Source organism: Polistes fuscatus, unplaced genomic scaffold (assembly GCF_010416935.1).
Source record: "Polistes fuscatus isolate 324 unplaced genomic scaffold, CU_Pfus_HIC Scaffold6, whole genome shotgun sequence".
Classification (NCBI taxonomy): Eukaryota; Metazoa; Arthropoda; class Insecta; order Hymenoptera; family Vespidae; genus Polistes; species Polistes fuscatus.
In genome coordinates this window covers 7,480,335-7,502,325 of record NW_025113140.1, presented here as the reverse complement: position 1 = coordinate 7,502,325, position 21,991 = coordinate 7,480,335, and the positions used below count along the sequence as shown (strand labels likewise).

General features: G+C 32.8%; 1 protein-coding gene across 1 annotated transcript; it reads right to left on the bottom strand.

The window, feature by feature from the left end:
• Positions 1–175: 175 nt before the first annotated feature.
• LOC122523311 lies at positions 176–20,933 on the bottom strand. Its single transcript, XM_043644985.1, is given in 19 exon segments — positions 176–597; positions 600–627; positions 1,638–1,810; positions 2,232–2,419; positions 2,501–2,705; positions 2,787–3,132; positions 3,212–3,289; positions 3,381–3,520; positions 3,606–4,049; positions 4,561–4,822; positions 4,824–5,118; positions 5,386–5,434; positions 5,528–6,040; positions 6,657–6,888; positions 7,407–7,530; positions 10,220–10,269; positions 11,291–11,361; positions 14,562–14,967; positions 20,392–20,933. Coding segments are annotated over 18 exon segments (3,777 nt in total). The 5' UTR covers positions 14,728–14,967; positions 20,392–20,933; the 3' UTR covers positions 176–184.
• Positions 20,934–21,991: the final 1,058 nt, after the last annotated feature.

The window sequence follows — 21,991 nt, the reverse complement described above, 5'->3', positions numbered from 1 at the left end:
ACACGTTTTGCCTCGAACCTGGAGCACGAGGTAAACTGTAAGTTGCTCTAGGACTGACCATTCTATTAGGACCCTCTACTGTGTCGTGACCAAGACTGGTACCGTTCCAGTCATTTCTAGGAAAGTCTCGATAGCCAAACGCACTATTTACGATGCTCATCCATTATCATAGCGCTTTTTCTCCTCATTTTGGCATTTGACTGTCGTAATCAACATAAACACGCACAACTTCTCCGCTGTATTTACGTTGACTTGGCATGAAGTAAAAGTCCGGCTGATTCGCCTGAGTTGCTGCATTGTTCGTCGTATCCTGAAGACCCTTTGATCGTTGATACTGATTCCTACGATCTTGAGTATAATAACCTGGTTGCATTGGTGTTAACACGTTTTGCCTCGAACCTGGAGCACGAGGTAAACTGTAAGTGGCTCTAGGACTGACCATTCTATTAGGACCCTCTACTGTGTCGTGACCAAGACTGGTACCGTTCCCAGTCATTTCTCTAGGTCTTGGAAGACTGGACACCGGTGGTGGATGAGTTTTTCTGTCTGTGCGAAAGACTCCGAATCCAAGTTTAGTGTTTGCTCGCGGAGGATATTTTTCCATGCATTACTGCTTATTAATCGATCCTATGAATACAAATTATAACATCTAATTATTTAAATGTAAAAGATTTAGTTCATTGTTATGACTATCGAAAAAATTGTTTTACAGGTACCGGAGTATGGACGCCTAAATATATAAATATACGAAAGATGGGAGTAGAATTGTGTGTTAACACCGAGATGAGCGAGAAAGATAGACAGAGATAAAGAACAAGATAAAGAGAAATAGAGATAGTGAGTGAGAGAGAGAGAGAGAGAGAGATAATTAGCGATACCTTGATTAGTGAGAAAACGAGGAAGCGATGAATATTTTGCTTGTCGATTGTATCTGAAGTGTGAGATCTACCAGCTGGGATTAGGCCGGTGCTTTTCATTCGGAGCATGCTGATGATGCCGAAGATGGTGATGATGATGATGGTGATGGTAGTTGTAGTGATGATGCTGATCGCCGTTTTGTCGGTGGGACCGCGTCGCGTTAGTTCGATGAATCGGGTTGACCGCGTCGGAGTAAGCCAGAGGCAGCGAGTAGACCCTCTTTATTTGTGACGATCGCGAGGAGAGCGCAATCATGCAACAATACAAGCAAAAGCAAAAGACGTACTTCGAGATACACACAAAGCTCGAAAAGATAGTAGGGGGCTTTTCTACTTTGATATAAAAGATCAATGATTCGTGTAAACGTGTTAATGAACGGCTAGTTAGATTTAGATAATCGATTGATAAATTAAGAACGACCGATTTTAATCTATTTCATAGTTATGGAAAAGTGGTTGTTAACATTGAAAGAAAGGATAACACACGACAAGCTGTTAGAACTAACACTTCAGTATACGTACAGATGGCGATAGAGAAAATCATCTGAAGAAGAAGAAGAAGAAGAAGTAGAAGAAGAAAAAGAAGAAGATGAAGATGAAGAAGAAGAAATGAAAACAAACAAAAAGGATAAAGTGATGAAGGGATCGTTTCGATTTCTTTTTTCTTCCTTGTTTCTTTTCTTTCCCTTTACGAAAGATATATGTAAGTATTATATATACCTTGGTCGAGCGTTTTCTCGAGGATTTGTAAAGTGTACAGCTAGCTTGTAAAAGAGCTAGTGCTATCAATGCAGCAACGCATCCAACGACGATGTACAACTTTGTTTCGCTTAACAGGAACGTCGGTTTTGATGGTCGATCGTCTTCATTGTTTACTTCGTTTTCTTCGCTTACTGTCAATGAACAATTTTATTATTATTCATTGTATTAGAGTAGATTTCTATAATTGATCATTTACAAGAATCATAACTAAATTGAAAGTTTTCAGTAATTTTTGACTCTTAGTACACTCCAGATAACAAGAGATGGATAAAATATCTGCTACATTTTTTGATGCAAATGTAAAGCAAATCAGTCATTTTCGATGTTATGGTAAACAAAATGTAACCAATCTAGCGTATTCTAACTTGTACGTTTGTAACAGAAGTAAAACCGCAAACACTGACACCAAAAAGTACCAGACATTAAGAATAATTATTGACTCACTTTCGTATATGATTAACCAATAATGAACTTTCTCTAATAACCAATTTTTAGTTGATCGCGTTAAACAGGTTTACTTTTTAAATGTGACTTGGATATCGTAATACTTACTAGGTGCTTTGATGGCTAGATACTGAGGATCAACGGAAAGGGCACCGACTTTGCCACTAACGAGAACTTCTTTTAATGCCTTTTCTGTAGCTGCTGTTGTGTCCAACAGATTTAAAGCTCTGCCTTTGATTTCATTCTTATCCAAAATTAGTTTAATGTGCGCTATTGATCCACTTTGTTCTTTATCCCTGTGATAACAATACGATAAACGTAAAACAAGAGAAACATATATTTTATTTATCTTGTTTTTATGATGTCCCAATACCTACTGTTTCAATTCTTCTAAATAGATTTTATAATATCCAGGAAGGTTTTTGAAAATCGGTCCAAAATTGTCTGTTATCTTGTTAGAGATGTCTTCGAAATCAGGACTATTACGTAATGGTGGAACAAAACCATCACCTAAGTTAATTAACTTAACTTCAATATCGTAATAGAATCTTGGTGGAGCTGGTGTTGTCATTGCTTCTATTTCTAAAGACATTAAAATAAATGATTAGAGGAGGAACGATTATGCAATGATAAGAAAAAGTTAATGTATTTATTGGTGAACACCTTCTGCACCGCAAGCCCTTATGCAGATTTTTTTTCGTGAAACCATTGGCGGAGTGCTGTGTTTTTGAATCTTTTTGTTAACTGCATTGTACTTGCCACCTTTTATCGGATACATCATGTACAGGCAATTATCATCGGTAAACGAGAAATCTCTAGCAGTGTCACTTGTGATACGTTTTCTTGAAAATTTTATTGTCATAATTCCATCCTCGATTCGTCCGTATGTGTTATAAATATCTTGGGAAGGATCTAACAGGGGAGGATTGTAACCGCTCATCCAAGTGTCCATGACGAATTCCCGACCAGTGGTTTTATCCACCCATCCTAGAACTGCATCCGTTTGTGTCTATAAAAAATACACATGACGTTACGTGTCAATCAAAATAGGAGCTTGGATAAAGATGTTAATATTTCATGATGCTAACCATTTTGTCATCCTTAGAAAATCCAACTCCAGTCCAACTACTTGTGTTCATTGTCGAAATCACGAAAGATATTTGATCCTAGGAAGATAGCTATATTTATCAATAATTATCCTAACAACAATACAGCCAGTAATAATAGGAGTTGTTAATTGGTTAGAGATCGATTTACCATTTTTGCTTTGTAATTCCATTCTATGGCGTACTCGCATGTATGATTTTCAACCGAACAATGTTTTGGATATTGCCATGAACCACCGCAGCCTCCACCTGGTACCGGTACGTTAACTTCCTCTTCTTCGCCATTGTTTTCTATGTGAAAATAATATAAATAGTTTATTATTTTATTTCATTATTTGACTATAAATTATTTCAATGCGTTTTATCTTTCACTTACCAAAGAAATCGATGGTTGTTACACCTCTTTGCGATTTATGTCCGTGATACTTTAGTTCATCGACCTTATAAAATTCTTTAACGGTGACCTTGGATTTTTCAATACCACTCGGCGGATGGTGAACGTACTGACCTGGCTCCTGACCTTTGGCCCATATCACATGCATATTACCTTCGCGGAAAGCATGATCCGTGGGTTCGTTTGTTTCTAGTTTTCTTCTGAAGAGTATCGTGGTGACACCATCTCGTTCGAAACCCATGGCTGCTGTCAAGCTGTCTTTTCCACCCCAATAATTGTCTTGACGAGGCGTTGATCTATCCCTTGTATAATAATCCCCGATTCTATGCGCCATTCCTCTTGCCGTACCGATTATTATATCCGTACAATCCATAGGATTAAAGTCGTGTTTCGGAGTATATTTATGTCCAACTGATGATACCGTTTCTTCGCGTATAAAATACAAAAATACAATTAAGATATATGCTAGATGGAATGATTATGAATAATGTTAATAGTAATTATATACTGTGCGTGTAATGCTATACTACTTGTACAAGGATTCCTTTTAATCTACTTATTATATTCTTATTGTTGATATAAGTGACTACGGTGAATTTTTGCATCAATAATTATATGCGTTTTTAAATAACTTGCCATATTTTGACATAGCTTGCATTGAGTGAATACATCCATATACCAAGAACGTGTAGTTACATTTGAATTTATCTTCGATTATACATTTTTGCATATCTTAGTGTGTATGCAATGTTAGTTATGCAATCATTCCAAGTTATACTTATGGCGTTCAATTATCAGGTTTTTTGTACGAGAAATACTAATGCGAGCAAATTGCAACCAAAGTATTGCAATCGAATTAAATATAATTCTTGATTACGCGCGTGATTTATTAGCGTGTTCGTTATGTGCGGAAACAAGCATTAAACTGCCTCATTACCTTTCGTTGCTCCCATTTTGAGGATTGACTTAGCTTCCGGTTCTGAGATGGGTTCAGTTGGCTCCGGCTCGGAAGTAGGTTCCGGTTCAGATTTTGGCTCTGGTTTAGAATTTGGTTCTTTTTCTAATAATGTTGGTTCTGGTTCGGATTTGGGCTCGGGTTCAGACTTCGGTTCTGGTTCGGATTTGGGCTCGGGTTCAGACTTCGGTTCTGGTTCGGATTTGGGATCGGGTTCAGACTTCGGTTCTGGTTCGGATTTAGGTTTCTGGTTCGGATTTAGGTTCGGGTTCGGATTTAGGTTCTGGTTCGGATTTAGGTTCGGGTTCGGATTTGGGCTCTGGTTCAGACTTTGGTTCTGGTTCAGATGTAGGTTCGGGCTCTGGTTCGGCTAAGGGTTCAGGTTCAGATTTAGGTTCAGGCGTTGATGGTGGCTCTGACTTGAATTTAGGTTCTCGTTGTGATTTGGATTCTGACACAGGTTGAGGTTCCGGTTCGGATATGATGGATCTGCTGGCTCTGCTGTGCCGATGATGACGGCCGACTCGGGTGCGCGCCCACCTGTGCAACAAAGCATGGAACAACGTGCAACTAACTACTTGCATGAAGAGAGACCATCACCTCGTGCGTCGTGTCTTGAGCGAGCGGAGGGAATGTTATTTAAATTTATAAGTTTATCTTAATATATAATATATCTATACGTGATATATATATATAATACTATTGGTATCTGTAAAGCAAACTACTAATTTCCATTGCAAATAAATTACAAGCGAGCGTTTGATAATAATTACTTTCTTTCATTGTTAATTTAACAATTACGTTTACGTACCGTCCGATAAAGATGTTTTTGTTTCCGATGATCTACGTTTACGACCTATTACGAAAAAATGACGAAGTTATTCCACTTATCATATACGTATTTATTATAAGATCAAAAATGATCTTATAATTAGATACAAGAACGAACCTTGTTTTGTGCTAACACGATAAGTCACGCTAGTCTGTACGGTAACATCATCCGGTTGATAGGTCACGGACATTGGACCGTCTACTTTAGCTGATCTCCTTTTAGCACCGGACCTTTCGCTATCATGTTCTGGCTCCGAGTCTGGTTCTGGTACTGGTTCTGGTTCGGCTTTAGGTTCAGCCACCAGTTCAGCCATAACAGATTTACTCGATTGACTTTTACTTTCCGTGATCTTTCCTTCTGATTCTGGTTTGGGTTCTGGTTCCGATTTAGGTTCAGGTTTTGGTAGTGGCTCATCTTTTGGTGGATCATTTATTTCGGGAAATGCTCGACATTCTGGAGTTAAGTTACTCGGTCTCCAACCAACACCGATCCAAGTGGTACTGTTTGCAACGAGGACACCTTCTAATTCCATGCTTGTCCATAAAATCCTCCAGTAAAAGGTTACGTCATCTGAGAATCGTTTCATCGTGTAAGATTCTAAATCTAAGTCGACCGTTTTCACCGGTGATCCTAAAAACAAAATTAATTTGTCAGTGTCGTACTATTTTTCCCCACTTTACTCTGATTTATTTTTCTTTCTCTTTTTTCTTTCTGAATTATGAAACGAGCTCAGACGGAATTAAGTATCACGGAAAAAAAAAAAGGAAGAAAAACTAAATATATTCGTTATTGCCGACACTTCGTCGTTATGATTAATAATACAAAGAAACATCCTGATGTGGTAACATCAACTAATGAATTATGCAATGTTTATTGCAGCTTTCGAAAAAAAGAAATATAAATTTTTCATGTAACTCGTTTAGAACAGAGTCATTCTACGTACGATGTTATGATAAGAAGTGTTAAAATGTTATGCATATAATGTTATATAAATTGTATCTACGCATTATGATGAGAGAAAAAGGAAGACTCATTCATATTGCATCTACGTTCGCTACTCAAATATTGTAAGTATTTAGTTTTATGTGAGTGAATACGTTTTACAGAATTATATGATCCTTGAACGTATCACGATTTTTGTTGACTGTTTCGATGACATCATCGATGATACACTCTTTGATCGTTATTATTATTGAAAATAAATTTCTTTAGTCGACTGGATGATTTTTCTATCTGTTGAACTTACTTTTTGCGCAACCTGGTCCGAACCAACCGATGTTGCAGTAGCAGAGCTTAGTGGGTGCGGTCGTACCACCATTGTCGATGCACGTGCCCTGAGTACCGCAATCCGTATCGTCGAGACACTCTTCCTTAAATTCGCATCTTGCGCCATGATAGAAACGATCGCATCTACATCTGCCCAGAAGGTATCTTCCGTGCCCGCTGCAGTCTTCTCTGTAGATTTTTTTATCAAGTATCGAAAGAGAAATGAAAGGAAACTTTGTTATAACTTTTATGTATTTCTTGTTCTTTTTTTGAAGTCGGAAATGTTTGCTTCTGAAGTTACGAAGTTTTGAAGTTGTTTTACAATGACTGGAGAAATTATTTCATTAAATCGTTTAGGAGTAACACAAACTACGTTTATTTATTGCCTCGGTTTTGTCACGAAACATAACCTGCTTTTAGAAATGAGGATTTTCACTACAACTGCAAGGTACTTAACAAACGTTGAGTTGCGCAGTTCAAAGTTCAAACTGGTTACATTTGCATCATTTATACTATCCGAAGATTAACGAAAGTGCTCAAGGAATCAAAATTAAAGAAATGTTAGTTAGAGGAATTATGAAGAATTTTAAAACTAAAGCAAAGCTATTTATTAAGATTTATAAATAATTAAATTTTAAGAAGCAGAAAGAGAAAGTGAGCGGTGTATCTTTTTGTATTAAAGTCCATTTAATTGTATTGATGAATTTAATATTATTTTCATCAAACTTACATCGATATCTGCACATGACCAGAACCTGTACCTAGAACCCCATTCCTCAGCTTTCCGAAGGAGTCTTATTGTGCAGTCGGAACAGGTAAAGTTTTGAGGTAACTGAACGTGATAACTTTGAGCTCTGCAAAATTACAATGCAAGGACATATTATAGAAATTTATACTATTTGTATTATAGTATAAATCATAAAATAAATTTATTCAATTTTCGTTTACTTAAATTAGTACAATGCCATAATTAATATTATATATAATAGTAATATTAATAATTATAAAAAACATTTCTAATTTTTATCTTCACTATTTTTATCTTATAAAAATGTTCTATATATAATTTGACATATTTTATCGAAACCGTATATTAAAAGTAGCATGATATACAATTGTTTCAAAAATTTTTAAACAGTAAACAAATATTGTGTCTCATAGTACGTGTTATTGTAAGATTCCTGTTATCTATATCAATGTAATATATAATCCCTAACAGATTTACTGTTCAAGGTAGATCCTGTCACCGATTTGTCATGTAATTTGATCCCACACGTACTGCACCTATCGATGCACGAGTCAATGAATTACTGTGCGGTCATCGTCTGGCTCTTTGTTCTTATGTAAAGGCTACCTTCGAGGTGGGTGGGTGGAACGTACTCATTCATCTATGTATCTTCTATGACTTCATTTCAAATAAATATAATCTAACTTACATTTAGTTGAATTAATCTAAATCTAATTTGACAATAGAACAATCGTAAATATTTTACAATCTGTATTAAAATCAACATTTTATTTCAATAATTAATTGATGAAAAAAATGTTTTAATTCTATAAAGAGTTGAATTTCATACATTTTATCGACTACAACATATTTTTAACCGATCACCGAGCATAATCTTGTTTGAATATATGTGCAAGTAATTTAGGTTATTATTAAAATATCAAATTTGTATAAGTTCTTTTATTTAATTATTAAAATAATCATAATGAGACGTAACAGATTTTTTTATTATAATAGCTGGTAAATAATGTATTAAAAAAGCGTGATATATTTCATAAAATCACTATAAGTTGAATGTATAAGACTACTTTCATACCAGTCAGTAGGTTATCTCAATTTTTCCCTAGTAGCTGTTACAAATTTGCATGCTGTCTTTTTCGTTCCTCAGATTATTTTCGAAGTAAACATGCAACCAAATGCTAGAACTATTAATTTGCAAGTGCATAAGATAAGTACAAAATAACGATTAAATATTGATTAACATACAATTATTGTTTATCATTAATTAAGATAATAACGATTTATAAATGAACAAATAATTTGAATAAATATCAAATAAATGATAATTCAAATAATCATTAAAAATACCTAATATCATAAAAATAATATTTTGTTTCATCTAGTGTTAACAAACTTAAAATAAACATTCAAATAATATTGAGAATGCCAATTCGAAAAGAATTTTCATCGGGTCAACATTCCGTAAGATCATCAGGGAACAGGTAAAAAAAAGCAAGCAAGACTTGGAATACGAGTAAAGACGTTGTCACCTTTGGTATATATGTGTTGGTTTGGTAATACGAGTTAACGACGATATTCGACTTACGGTATTCGACATACCTGTCGACCACCGAAACGGATGCCGTGTATTCATGTGTAGAAACGTACACACACACACATACACACTCAAATACACAGAGAGGATCATATTTAACCAACGGAAAGCTGTCTTTTCTCTACCTCCTTTTCAGCTAACCAACCAACCTACGTGCCTACCTACCTACATAGTACATGAGTAATACATACAATACTATACAAGCTTGTATATGTGTATGTACAGTATATACGGATGTCACATACCAGCAAAACTTAGCTTCTGAATTATTCATCGTGAGTTACCTTGAGCGACGAGCACTCGTTGTAGTCGTCGTCGTAGGTTGACTCTGTAGTTCTTTTCTATCTATCTCTCATTCTTTCTCTCTTTTTCTTTATAGTAAACGCTCATAGACAATTTGATAACGTATTGCACACCTACGCTTCTTAAAACTACTCGTCACGCATAATACGAAGCTCCAAAGCATACTTTTCTACCACCCAATTCGGTTTATGTTTTTTATTTGTTTCATTGTTATTATTGTGTCATTATCATTAAGGTTGTATCTTCTTTATACGGTGGGAAAGGATCAAAAGGCTTAGGATTTATTCGAAGGTTGATTCGATTGATGTTTTCTTTGCAGAAGTGCTCATCTTTGATTTGAATTTTATTTCTAAGAGATTTCTTATTTATCATTTTTTTTTCTTTAATATCTGTGATATATTGAGATGAAGATTTTTTGGTTTGTAATCATGAGAAAACTGGATTCGTCTCTTACGTACACTGATTATTGAATAAACATGAGAAAGAAGTTCAATTTATTCACGATTATATTAAAATGAAAGAATCTTTATTAATTTAACGCAGTATTATGTTGTGTGTTTATTACGAAACTCAATATAGAAACGGAAAAAGAAAAAGAATAAAATGTGATTAAACACAGATGGTGTATATAATATGATGATGTTATATAATATTACTTACGGTGTTTTACTGACATATTATTATATAAAAATTCTATTCTTGTTTCTTGAATATTTGAAATAAATAAAGAATTTATTAATGTTTTTTTTGCATTTCTAACGTATGATGGTTCTAAAATAATATATCAATTACATTTGTTTAACTAAGATCTTAAAATTAGCTTTAAGAAAATAATGGAATCTATTATACAATGGATATAAAAATTAATTAAGCGTATTGATATTAAATTATTTATTACTCTGATTTGACTGCAAGTAATTGGTCTGTTAATTGGTTTCTGTTCAAATTCTTTAAAATATATTATAAATTAATATTGTTATACGATATACCTCATGTACAGTTATTAAAAGTTATATATATACTGTATATACTGTATATACTGTAATACTGTATATATATATAAAAGTTATAAAAATTATTAAAATTTAATATTGAAGTCTATAATCGAAAACAATAGCAAAATGATCAGAATTGAATCGATTTAATCCGCGGTCAATGTCGAACACGATCAAACGCTTTCGTTGGTTTCTTAGTTTTAATGACGCACCTGCAAAACGGCCTAGCACGAACTCAGAGAAAGTATCGTAGTGAAATAATACTATGCGGATATGATTTTATCCGATTCCTCGCGTAACGGTTAACGTTTCAATTTTTCATGAGTTTTTTGTGCCTCGTTACTTTTTATATGAAATATGGTAAAAGTTAATACATATAAATGCATAACGAACAATTCTTCCTACATCGTGATCGGTTGTGTAAATTGTTATATTGCTAAGGATTTAAAAAGTCTTATGTAGGTATAGTGATTCATAATATTTACCATTTCTTTAATAAAACTGAATAACTTCTATTTCTTTTCTTAAACAACGTATAACTGCAATATCCTATTTAGAGACTTTCTTATCGAAACTTATTGTAAAAATGATTATTAACATTTTCGATATGGTATTCCTACAATTGATCGATTGCAATTTAATAATCATTTTTTTCTAATTAATTTTCATCACGTTTGATCCCACGAGTTTACTGGTAACTGGCATCAATTCTGCAGATTTTATTTAACGCACTTTGAAAATTTCTTTTGTCGCATTTAAAAGATTAAAATGAAAAATCAAATGTAAAAGGGGTACGATTACGCATTGTCCCCTAGTATCATTAAACTATACGAAAGTTCTAAAATGTATTAGGAGAATAAAAGATATTTATTCTAACGAGAAGTATTATTTTTGTTTGTATTTGAATGATAAAATGTGATAATTTTTCTAACTTATTGTAATCGATGGTAATAATAATGAAATTTGAAACTTACCCTGTGAGGATAAGATAGGTGCCACGTGATGTTGAAGTTACTTCCGGAAAGTAAGGTCGTCTTAATGGTTCCTGAAATAAAACAAGGTCCAGTTAGTTCACGAACGTTAGCAAGAAAGTCGGACGACGATGCGTCGTCGGCGTTCGAAGTCCGTTATAATACGTGTCATTTAAATTCGTCGAATGCTTTCAATGGCACGAGAAGTTGGTTGAATATCTTTCTTGGCACGTTTAACGGCTTTGTAATTTCATTCCACAGGAATTTGCGTGTTAACAACAACGATCGAATTCTAATCGGGAATTTGATGCTTCTTTTCGTAATCAAGGACACCAGAAGAATTATAAAATTTGCTCGGTTTGCGTAATGACGAAAAAATGCGCGTAAACTTTTTAAGCTGTTTATTAAACGATATTGTTTCGTAAATAAAAGTCCTTCGTTCGGCGTTATCGATGATTTAGAAAATATTATTTGCTTATGTTATCGTTCAGACTCGATAACTCACGATAACGAAACTTCGTTTTTCTAATGTAAACTTCGATTACAATTGGATCAATTTATCCAAAAATCTACTAAAAAAAAGATACTGATTTTTCTTCTTAATTTAAATTCTTCAAAGGAAATTTATTCAATTTGAAATCATTGAAAATAATTAATCTTATATATAACTATCCTAATTATTGTTTCCTTCTGTTTATTTTGGTTTGCAAATTTTTCATTAATTGGAATATTCAAACATTCTATTCACATCAAAATAGAAAGTATATTATATGATTGATGTGCTTATTAAATAAATTAATTAGCTCTATACGTATTGATGCAAATTTTTACACGTTATTTTGTATAATCACATAAAAAAGCTCAAATACATAAAAAGTAACTCAACTTTCGTGTAAGACAAGTGAAACTGAAGAGATCGTTTTTACAATTTTTTTACTCGTTGTAAATTTATTTTTTATTTGTTAAAATGTTTTCATTAAAAAACAAATTCATGAAAATACTTTCATTCTTCTCAACAATCTCTTCGATTGTATTTCTTAGACTGTCTCACCTTTTATTAAAGATAATCTATTTAATTTACTTATATTTTGAGAAAAACAAATTTCAAACAGTGATGAATCGGATTTTAGTAAGAAAATAACAAACCAGAGGGGGAAACTTTATTAACACCTTTCGTCCTATTATATACGAAAGTAAGGGATTATAGGGCATCACCTTTCACAACAAACTCAGCCTTTTATGGAAGACGGAACGTGAAGTCCCGGAAGGAAAGCCGAGAGTTTCCTACCTGGCACGTTGCTCACACAAGTCAGTGGCCAGTGTCGACAGCCCGTCGATTAAATTATGAGAGGAATGTTTTTGCCCAGTCTGACAAAAGCGAGACGTAGTACGATTTCTACGATGAAAAGAAAGAATGTCTAAAGATTGAACTACCAGTTTTACGTTTTTCGTTCGAAAAATATATTCCTACGATAAGATACACAAATTTTATATAAATTAAACCGTTTATTTTGAAAGTGGCGTAAATTTATTAATGTTCGAGTCGAGATATTGAAAGGTTTTTGCTTACGTTGGATTACATTTAAAAATATGGATAACAAATGACATAATAATGTTTCTGGGTTTCTAAGAGTGTCAAATTTATCATCGCAATTAACACATTTAACATTATCGAAGAAATAATATGTTTTCGATGACTACGATTGAACTTACGCCACATTTCAAATAAATTCTTTCATCATTTAATTAACCGGCATATTTTGCTGTTACAAAATCTTCATGATTTTAAATATATTGGTATTTTTGATTCGTTTTTGAAAGGAAGATTGTGAATGTGGTATTTCAAGCATACCTTTATAGAAGCATATATGTACGCGTACTTACATAGTGAACGGAAAGTTGCTCGGAAAGTACTATACCGTTCATTATATACCGCTTACTCACACTTTAACGATAAATTGAGGCTCAAACGTAAAGTAGTTTCTAGTAAAACGTTGCAATACTCAATCGGTATGTTATATTTGTAATGTTTTCTATATGTATTTGAAGTGTACATCAATGATCATATGCATATACATATATACTATATTATTATAATTTTATTTGATTTACTATAATATCATTGAGATCATTTCTAAATTCAAAATAAATGTATATATTTTTATTTGTGAATGTTTATATGGGTCTGATATGAAAACAATATTTTTTTTTCCAACTAATTTTTAATTAAAATGAATAAATTCTGAACATCTCTTATGGATATAAATGATACTACACGTGTGCCCTCGAAGGTAAATTCACACATGCAAGAACCAAGAGATATACATATACAAGTGTATAGATATATCTATGATGTGGAAGGTAATGCCCCATAAGAGTACAAGACACTAGAGGTACCAGCTCTCAGAGAAAGTCGCTTCGTATCGAACTAGCTTCGACTATATTTCTTTCTCCCTCTCCTTATCCCCCTCTGTGCCCCCCTCTGTGCCCCTCTTAGAACCTTAGAGATTGACTCTCCGCGTTAATGTCGTTTTCCCATAGACCTTGTCTTTTTCTCTTTCCAATCCTTTTTGCACCGATGAACATACCTGGTATAGTGCATCGCGTATTATAAACCGAAAACATGTGCATGTGGTTCTTGGGATCGTTCAACTGATCGTTCAAGATAATCGTCAAATAATCACATAATTTTTCTCATTTTTTTCTTTCAAATGATAATAATTGAATTAGAAATGATACTTTTTTCATCGAATTTCTTACGGTTAAGAGAATAATTTTTAAACGTTTCATCATACAAATTGTATTTGCGAGTTTATCTTAGGTAACACCTGTTCGGGTATTCATTAGTCTGTTATTTTAAAGTATTATATACGTAAAAGGTTTAGAAAACGGTTGGAATTAATATCTTAATAGTTGTTTTCAAATTATCGATATGAATAGAATTGTTGTAAAATATTAAATTGAGTTTACATGCAGCTGTGGTCGATATTTAAATTTCAGAAGATCGAAGAAGAAGTTTTCAGTTTGAAAAATATTTTTTTTTGAAAATAATATTCGCCTTATTTTTATTTCATTTCGTTAGTTATTATTTTTTCGTAATAAATTACTATCACTTATTTAATTCGATTTTCTTTGATGTTGCATTTATCTTTGCATTAATCATTCTGATTTATCTACGTGTACCATTCATATCCAACTCTCGTATTAAGTTACTATATTACTTACTAGTTACTATCTCGGTCGTCATAAATATTACGTAAGGTTGGTTACTTACCTCGTGGCATACCACAGGGGCCAGGTGTCCTGCCATTGTCTAAAAAATCCAAATCATATGTTCTCGCTCGTGGAAACGTCAATGCGACATGAGAATACACTATCTTCCAGGATAACGTTATAAAAGTAAGCAAAATTAGGAGTCGCGCGACGATGATTGACGCCATTTTGAAGAATCGTTTTCTTTCTTTTGTTTTCGTTAACGTCACGATCTCTCTTCGTTTTGAATTTTAAACGACGATGATCGCGACGATTACTCTCGTTTCTTTTTCTTTTTTTCTTCTTTTCTCGTCCTTTCACCTCCTTTTGCTTCTCTTCTTCTTCTTTTCCTGCAATTTCTTCCCGCAGTCCGGCATGGGCGTCTTTACTCGAGCCTCTCGAGCTCCACTTCTTTCAATGAGATGGACCTGAGGAAATTTATTATAAGTTAATAGATTAATTCATTCGTTCATTTATTTTATCTCGATGAATGATTTGATCCAACAAGATTAAAAATCATATAAATTTTAAAACACATTTTTTAATTAAAAGATTACAATCGAAAAAGAAAAACAAGAAACAATAATTTCACTGTTATTCGATATAAAATTTATCAAGGAAAAATCGTATACTATCACATAATTAACAATTATCCCCATAGAACTGTTGTACTAATTTTACTCGTGGATTAAATAACGGACGAAGAATTTTATTGATCTAATTATAAGATAATTTTGCTTAAATCTTTAATAATTTAAAAACCAACCAAAGAATGAAATATCGTATACTGGTTTGTTAAATCTTAACGTCGGTCGTAATAATTTGATTAACTGTTGTACTAATTTTACTCGTGGATTAAATAACGGACGAAGAATTTTATTTGATCTAATTATAAGATAATTTTGCTTAAATCTTGAACAATTTAAAAACCAACCAAAGAATGAAATATCGTATACTGGTTTGTTAAATCTTAACGTCGGTCGTAATAATTTGATTAACTGTTGTACTAATTTTACTCGTGGATTAAATAACGGACGAAGAATTTTATTGATCTAATTATAAGATAATTTTGCTTAAATCTTTAATAATTTAAAAACCAACCAAAGAATGAAATATCGTATACTGGTTTGTTAAATCTTAACATCGGTCGTAATAATTTGATTAACTTCAAAGTAATGCGTGAGTGAGTGAACCTGGGGTGTTACCTAACTCAATAGTATTTATACTGCTCGTTCGCGCGTCCTTAATTTTTTGTCTTCTTACCTCAGCAGTTAGGCTTGGTCGACGAGAGCTAGATAAACGAGAAAAGGAAGGAAAAATGGACACAGGGACGAACGAAGTGAAAGACACAGAGGATGAATATGGGTATTGCTTGGAAGCAAGTTAGCAAGCAAGCAAGCAAGCAAGCAAGCTGGCGACCACTTACGAAGCTTGGATTCTTCTCTCCTCGTGAATAAGGTTCAAGAAGAGAAAGACCAAGAGGAAGGAGGAGGAGGAGGAGGAGGAGGAGGAGGGAACGTCCTCCTTCGGCGTGTGTATGCTGAGGAAAACGTACCGACGCGACACGGCATTCCAATCGACTCCAATGCCGTACATCGTTCTCATTGACATAACGAGTAGGTAAGTATCATGGCACGCTTCTAGACTGGTTTCTAGTTGGTGTTAGAACGGGTCAATAATATCGTTAGAAAATCAAAGAAGATATACCTCCTGGTGTATAAGAAATCTAATAAAAATATTTACATATTCTGGAGAATTTCAGTATTCGTATAGAGTAAGAATATCAAAATTAAATAATATATTGTATAAATGTCTCTCTGAAATATTGTTTGATTGTTAATTTAAAAAGAAACATTTTAGAAAAATATTTACATATTGTGGAGAATTTAATTATTCGATTATTTGAAATTTGCAAATAAACGTGTATTATATTATTACGTTTTTGTAGTACGAATGTATAAATTTCGTGCTGTATACAGGGTGAGTCATGGAACGTGATGTCTCAAAACAATTTGTAAAATGTACATTGTATGAGAAAATTTTTCCTGCATAGTTAAACTATATTAGAGGGCGGATGTTATGATAAACAAAACTTTTTTTTGAAGGTCATTTTTTTAATGAGATATCAAAGTCGTCGATGTTTTTTTAAATAGAATGTCTAATTTTTTGTTTTGGATTCTGATAAAGAATGTAATTCTGCATAAAAATTTATGATATTGTGTAAAGCCTAAAATGAATAAATGCTGAGATATTCGCAAATAAATTATTCGACATTACATTGCTAATTCAACGAGTCTACAATCACGATTTGTTGTACGAATGTTTCTTGTAAATAAATTAGATTAAATTAACAAAATAAAATAATATAAAATAAAATAAAATATATTTGAAAATTATCTTAATTTTTGTGTTTATTTTGTTCGGTTCCTATACCGATCGAATAAATAAAAAGTTAATAAAATAAAAAAAATAAAAAAGGGCTGGATAATTATAGTACTTCCTTTGTTCCTAATTATACATTACTTTTTTTCTTTATGCATTTTACATTATAAAAATGAACAATTTCTCAAACGATAAACCTAAATTATTATTCGAGTTCACGCACTCATACAAATAACGAATTATTCTTTCTTGCATTCTTTCTAAATTACGAGGATCGTAAACTCAAACGAAAATAAGCACTTACTGTCTGTAAAAGTCTGTAAAAAGTACTTTAATCAAAATAAGAGTCTTTAACAGACATAACCATTTTTGGTTTTCGAATATCGTTCACGTATCTACGTGCGAGAAAAACGACTAGCCTGAAGAGATATGGTAATGAAAAAACTGTCCTGTCTTCTTTCGAGAAAGTCCATTCTTTCTACTATAATTTCATTGGCAGGTTCGTTGTGATCGTGCAAAAGGAATCATGAAAACTTTCGCTCTGCTCGTCGAAGACATATATAGGTATGTATATAAAGTAAATACATACTTATATACCTCTTCTCTCACTAATGTATACTTTCTATTTAGTTCCTCATTCTCGATCATTTTAACATCTAATTTTGAATGATCTATCCTTCGATATTTTACTATTATTAATGTGTATTTGTATTTTTATACTTAGGAAAAAAAAGAAATACTTTAAAGAAAGATAAATAATTTTCTATGATATATTAATGAAATATATTTTATATCCTGAAATTGGATTCTTTTCATCAATGATAATCACGATCGAAAGTAAATAATATATATTTCCGTTTTTATAATTTAGAGGAAAAAAAGAAATTTACGAAAGCGATAAATATTTTTTTTATGATATGTTAACGAAATACATGTTATTTTTTTTAAAATTAGATTATCTTAAAATTTCTTTAAAAAATGATCCTTGAAATATTTAAGTGTAGCAGAGAAATTTAAATGCAGAGGAACATTAAAGAGGAACAAGATACGATTAAGGTAATTGTTTCGTATTTGGAAAAATTTCTATATGTCATTTTACCTATTATGTAAATAAAAAAATTAAAATAAATCATTAAAACAATTTTTATATATCATATAAGACATAGATATTGATATAATATAATAAAATTGATAAAATATAATATAATACGTATATAAATAAATATATATAACTAAGAGGTACTCTAAAACATACTAAAAAGTAAATAAAGAAATGTATTTTTGAAAATATCATAACAATATGATAAGCTATATAGATTTAAGGTAAAATTATTTTGACAAGTATACGTGAAACGAAATTTTCGAGTAAAAAAACCGATGCTTATTGATGGTTTTTGATAGTTGTACATGCTATGAAGATATGCGAAAGGAATGTTGAGAAAAAAAGAGTGTGTCAAGTACCGTTTCTCGGAAGAGCATAGACGGAAATCGATAGAAAACAATTTTACTCAATTTCATCGATTCTTGTTGTCGATCGGCAAAGAAATCTCTCGGGTTACGCGCAGGAAACCGATGTTTTGCAATGTGTGCGTACCTGCTTGTAAATCTTAAAACGAGATAACTGAAATGCAGGTATATCTTTGAAACATTACGAAATACATTTTGTTTTAAGTAAATAAATACAAGAGTTATGATCGATTCTAATAATTTTCTTTAATCATTTATTCATGAGTTCATTTTATTAGACGTTAAACTATCATGATTGTCATAAACAACGATCAGTGAAAACAATGAACAACATTTGACTGATAAAGAATAGAAAATAAAAATAATATAAATAGAAATAATAAAAATAATATAATAAAAAATAGAAATAATTACAGTAAACTCACTCAAAAAAGATTAAATTTAAATATTAGTTTTTTAAAAAATGTACAAAATATGATAAATAGATTCACAGATTTTTGCAAAATACATTCGATAGGTATCTTATTTCACGTATATAACGAAGCAAATTTGTATACTTTTTTCATTTGTAAAATATCAAATATTTGTTTGGTAGAGTGCCGACAAAATTCTCATCATTTTGAAAAAAGTACCGTTGAGATACAAGAATAAGCACGCGTTTGTTCTTAATTCCCGCCCAAACCAGACGGAGATATGAACGTGCGCTGGATTCCTGTGGAGAAACCTCCGTGCCACAGGCATTCCGTAAGGAATTTGTTCCTCGTGCTTCTTACAGAAAAAAGAAAAGAATAAACGGAAAATAATATATAGAACGTATGAACAAATTCAAATAAAAATGATGATATAAATTTGTAAAAAGGTGACAGTACTCTCTTTTATTATAAATATATCGTATTATATTTTATTCGTGTGTGTGTGTGTTTCTGTTTACTCTCCCTTTTACAGGTTTGAATCACTTCTCTGCAAACACATTTTATTTAAAATTGAACACAATGAAAATATTTTTCTTAATTAATAATGTATTACAAAATAATAACACAATTTTAACAAGAACAAAATTAATGTAAAAATAAAAGATAAACAATATTTATTAATGCTAAGATCTAGTCAAAGTAATTAAACGAGATAAGCTTTGCGATAAAATTATAAAATAAAATAAAAGAAAGAGAGAGAAGATTTGCGGAATCTTTTTCTTCTTCGTTCCAGGAAAATAATATTACAGAACTCGTGAAAAATGTTTAAATACTTCCATGATCGTTGCAATATATCGAGATTCCTTTCGCGCCACGATATTTCTCGTTCAACCAGAGATAGAACAACCGCAATAAGAGTACGAATGAAAGTGGTTTCTGACGCTTCAGGAAATATTGCAAACATTGAGAGAGAGAGAGAGAGAGAGAGAGAGAGAATTGCAAGGAACGCGATAATAGTAAAATCGAAAGGAATATAAGAGAATCATGTGTTTCTTCTACCTACTAATAACGCATCCTCCTTCCAAGATATATTTACGTAAGACGAAAATATAATTTAATATAAATAGTAAACAAAAATGAGATAGATAGTATCATGATATAAAAATAAAAAATATAAAAAGTATACAGAGTTCACCTTACAAATTATTAGATCATTTAAAATGATAACTATTAATATAACGATTATAGTAAGTTTTAAAATATTCTTTTACACGATTAAAAATCAATATAGAAATATCGATTTATCGATTGAAATAATCTTTTCCATCAAATATTATTATACTACGTTGTATATGTAATATACTTTTTCTTTTAAGATAATTAAGATTCTTTAAGGATAATTTTGATCAATCCGTTCATACGAGATAATTCATTTTGTATAGACATTTAACAAAAAATATTATAATTATTATCGAGATAAAAGAGTACGTGAGAAAAATAACGAGGAAGAAAATAACTCCTCGCATATTTCTAACATGAAACATCAACAAGAATATCGCGTTGCAAATAAAACATTTTATTAATTCTTACCTTGATATAAGTCCACCTAAATGATATGATCGATTGGAGCAGCCAATATAGAAATAATTCAAACACCCGATGTTAAAAAAAAAAAACAAAAAAGCAACAAGAGAAAGAGAGAAGTAAAGGATTAGGTGTCCTCTATCTCTTTCTAAAATAAACGTAGAAAATCATGACGACAAATAGTGTCGTCGTCGTCGTCGTAGTCGTCGTTCCAAAGACTCGAAGCTGCTATTGGAGGAGAGCCACCAACCACCACTTTGATAGTCGCCCGGTGTTGTTCAGTACGCGGCCATTTTGGTAACGCTCGAGTATTTCCTCCGTACGTTTAACCCAACTCAGTTGAGACGAACTATTTGGTGATTTCAACGAGCCGTAATACGCGTAAAGTTCGATTAAGAAAGATCGACGAGAAGGAGGTCGATCACGGATTCTCCACTCGGATTGCTCAACGTCACGAGTGTGTATGAGTGAGAAGGTGAACGAGAAAAACAAAGAGAGAGAGAGAGAGAGAGAAGGTAACACGACGAGATCTCGTCTCGAACTGACTGTTTTCGCATGGAACACGGCGAATGCGCCCTCGAACAACGAGTACCCCCCTCCCCGCCCCCCACCCCCACCCCCTTACCACCTCTCATTTCCCTTCTTCCATAACCTCACCTTCTTCTTCTTCTTCTTCTTCTTCTTCTTCTTCCTCTTCTTTCCCTTTCTCTTCATTTACTATTCCTCTCTCTCTCTCTCTCTCTCTCTCTCGTTATTTCTTTCTCGTTCTTTCTCTGTTCTCTTCCCGCTTCCCCCATTTCCCCCACTCCCCCCTCTTTTCCAGATGTTGTTAAGACGTTCGTCGTACTGTGCTATGCTTATTTACCTGCCGTAGAAGCTAAGGTTATCCCACCACTCTGCTAACGAAAGAGACTCTCTCGCGTTAGTCACTAGTTACTCTCTTTACAAACACACCACTCTCGGCTACCTAGGTAATTCTGTTTCCCTTGCTCGGCTTTCAAAATCTAAGTATATTTGCAACAATCAACATCTTCTTTTCTCCTTCTTTATTCTCTTCTTCTTCTTCTTATTCGTGAATATGACGAAAATGTATGTATATATGTATACTTGGTTATTGTTAGTTGAATGACGTGTCAAATCTCGTGAAAATGTCTCCCATAAGAAAATTTGCTACTTTTGGAACAATGAACCCGTACCCTATCGATCTTCCTCATTGTTTTCTTCGTAATCCACTGAAGCATCGTGGTCCCATTCGTGCTCCGACAAAACTCGGTTCCGTTTAAATCGTTCGTTGCGTGATGATCGTGGGAACGATAGGATGGTTACGAAGAGAAAGGCTGTTTTCTCATGTAAAAGTGAAATGAAATATTAACGGTTGGAAGGAAGACTTCTTTCATTATTTTATTCACGCTATTTTCTTTTCCTTTTTTTTCGTTTTTTTTTTTTCTCCAGCTTGGAAGAGTATTTAGAAGGGAACGAGGGAAGAAACCAGAGAGAATTCGAATGAATGACTCCGAAGTTGACCTTTAACAGGTGTATTTATGGTTGTTGACATGAGAATATGTAAATTGAAGGTCGTTTCGCGGATGGGACATCCTTGAAGCGT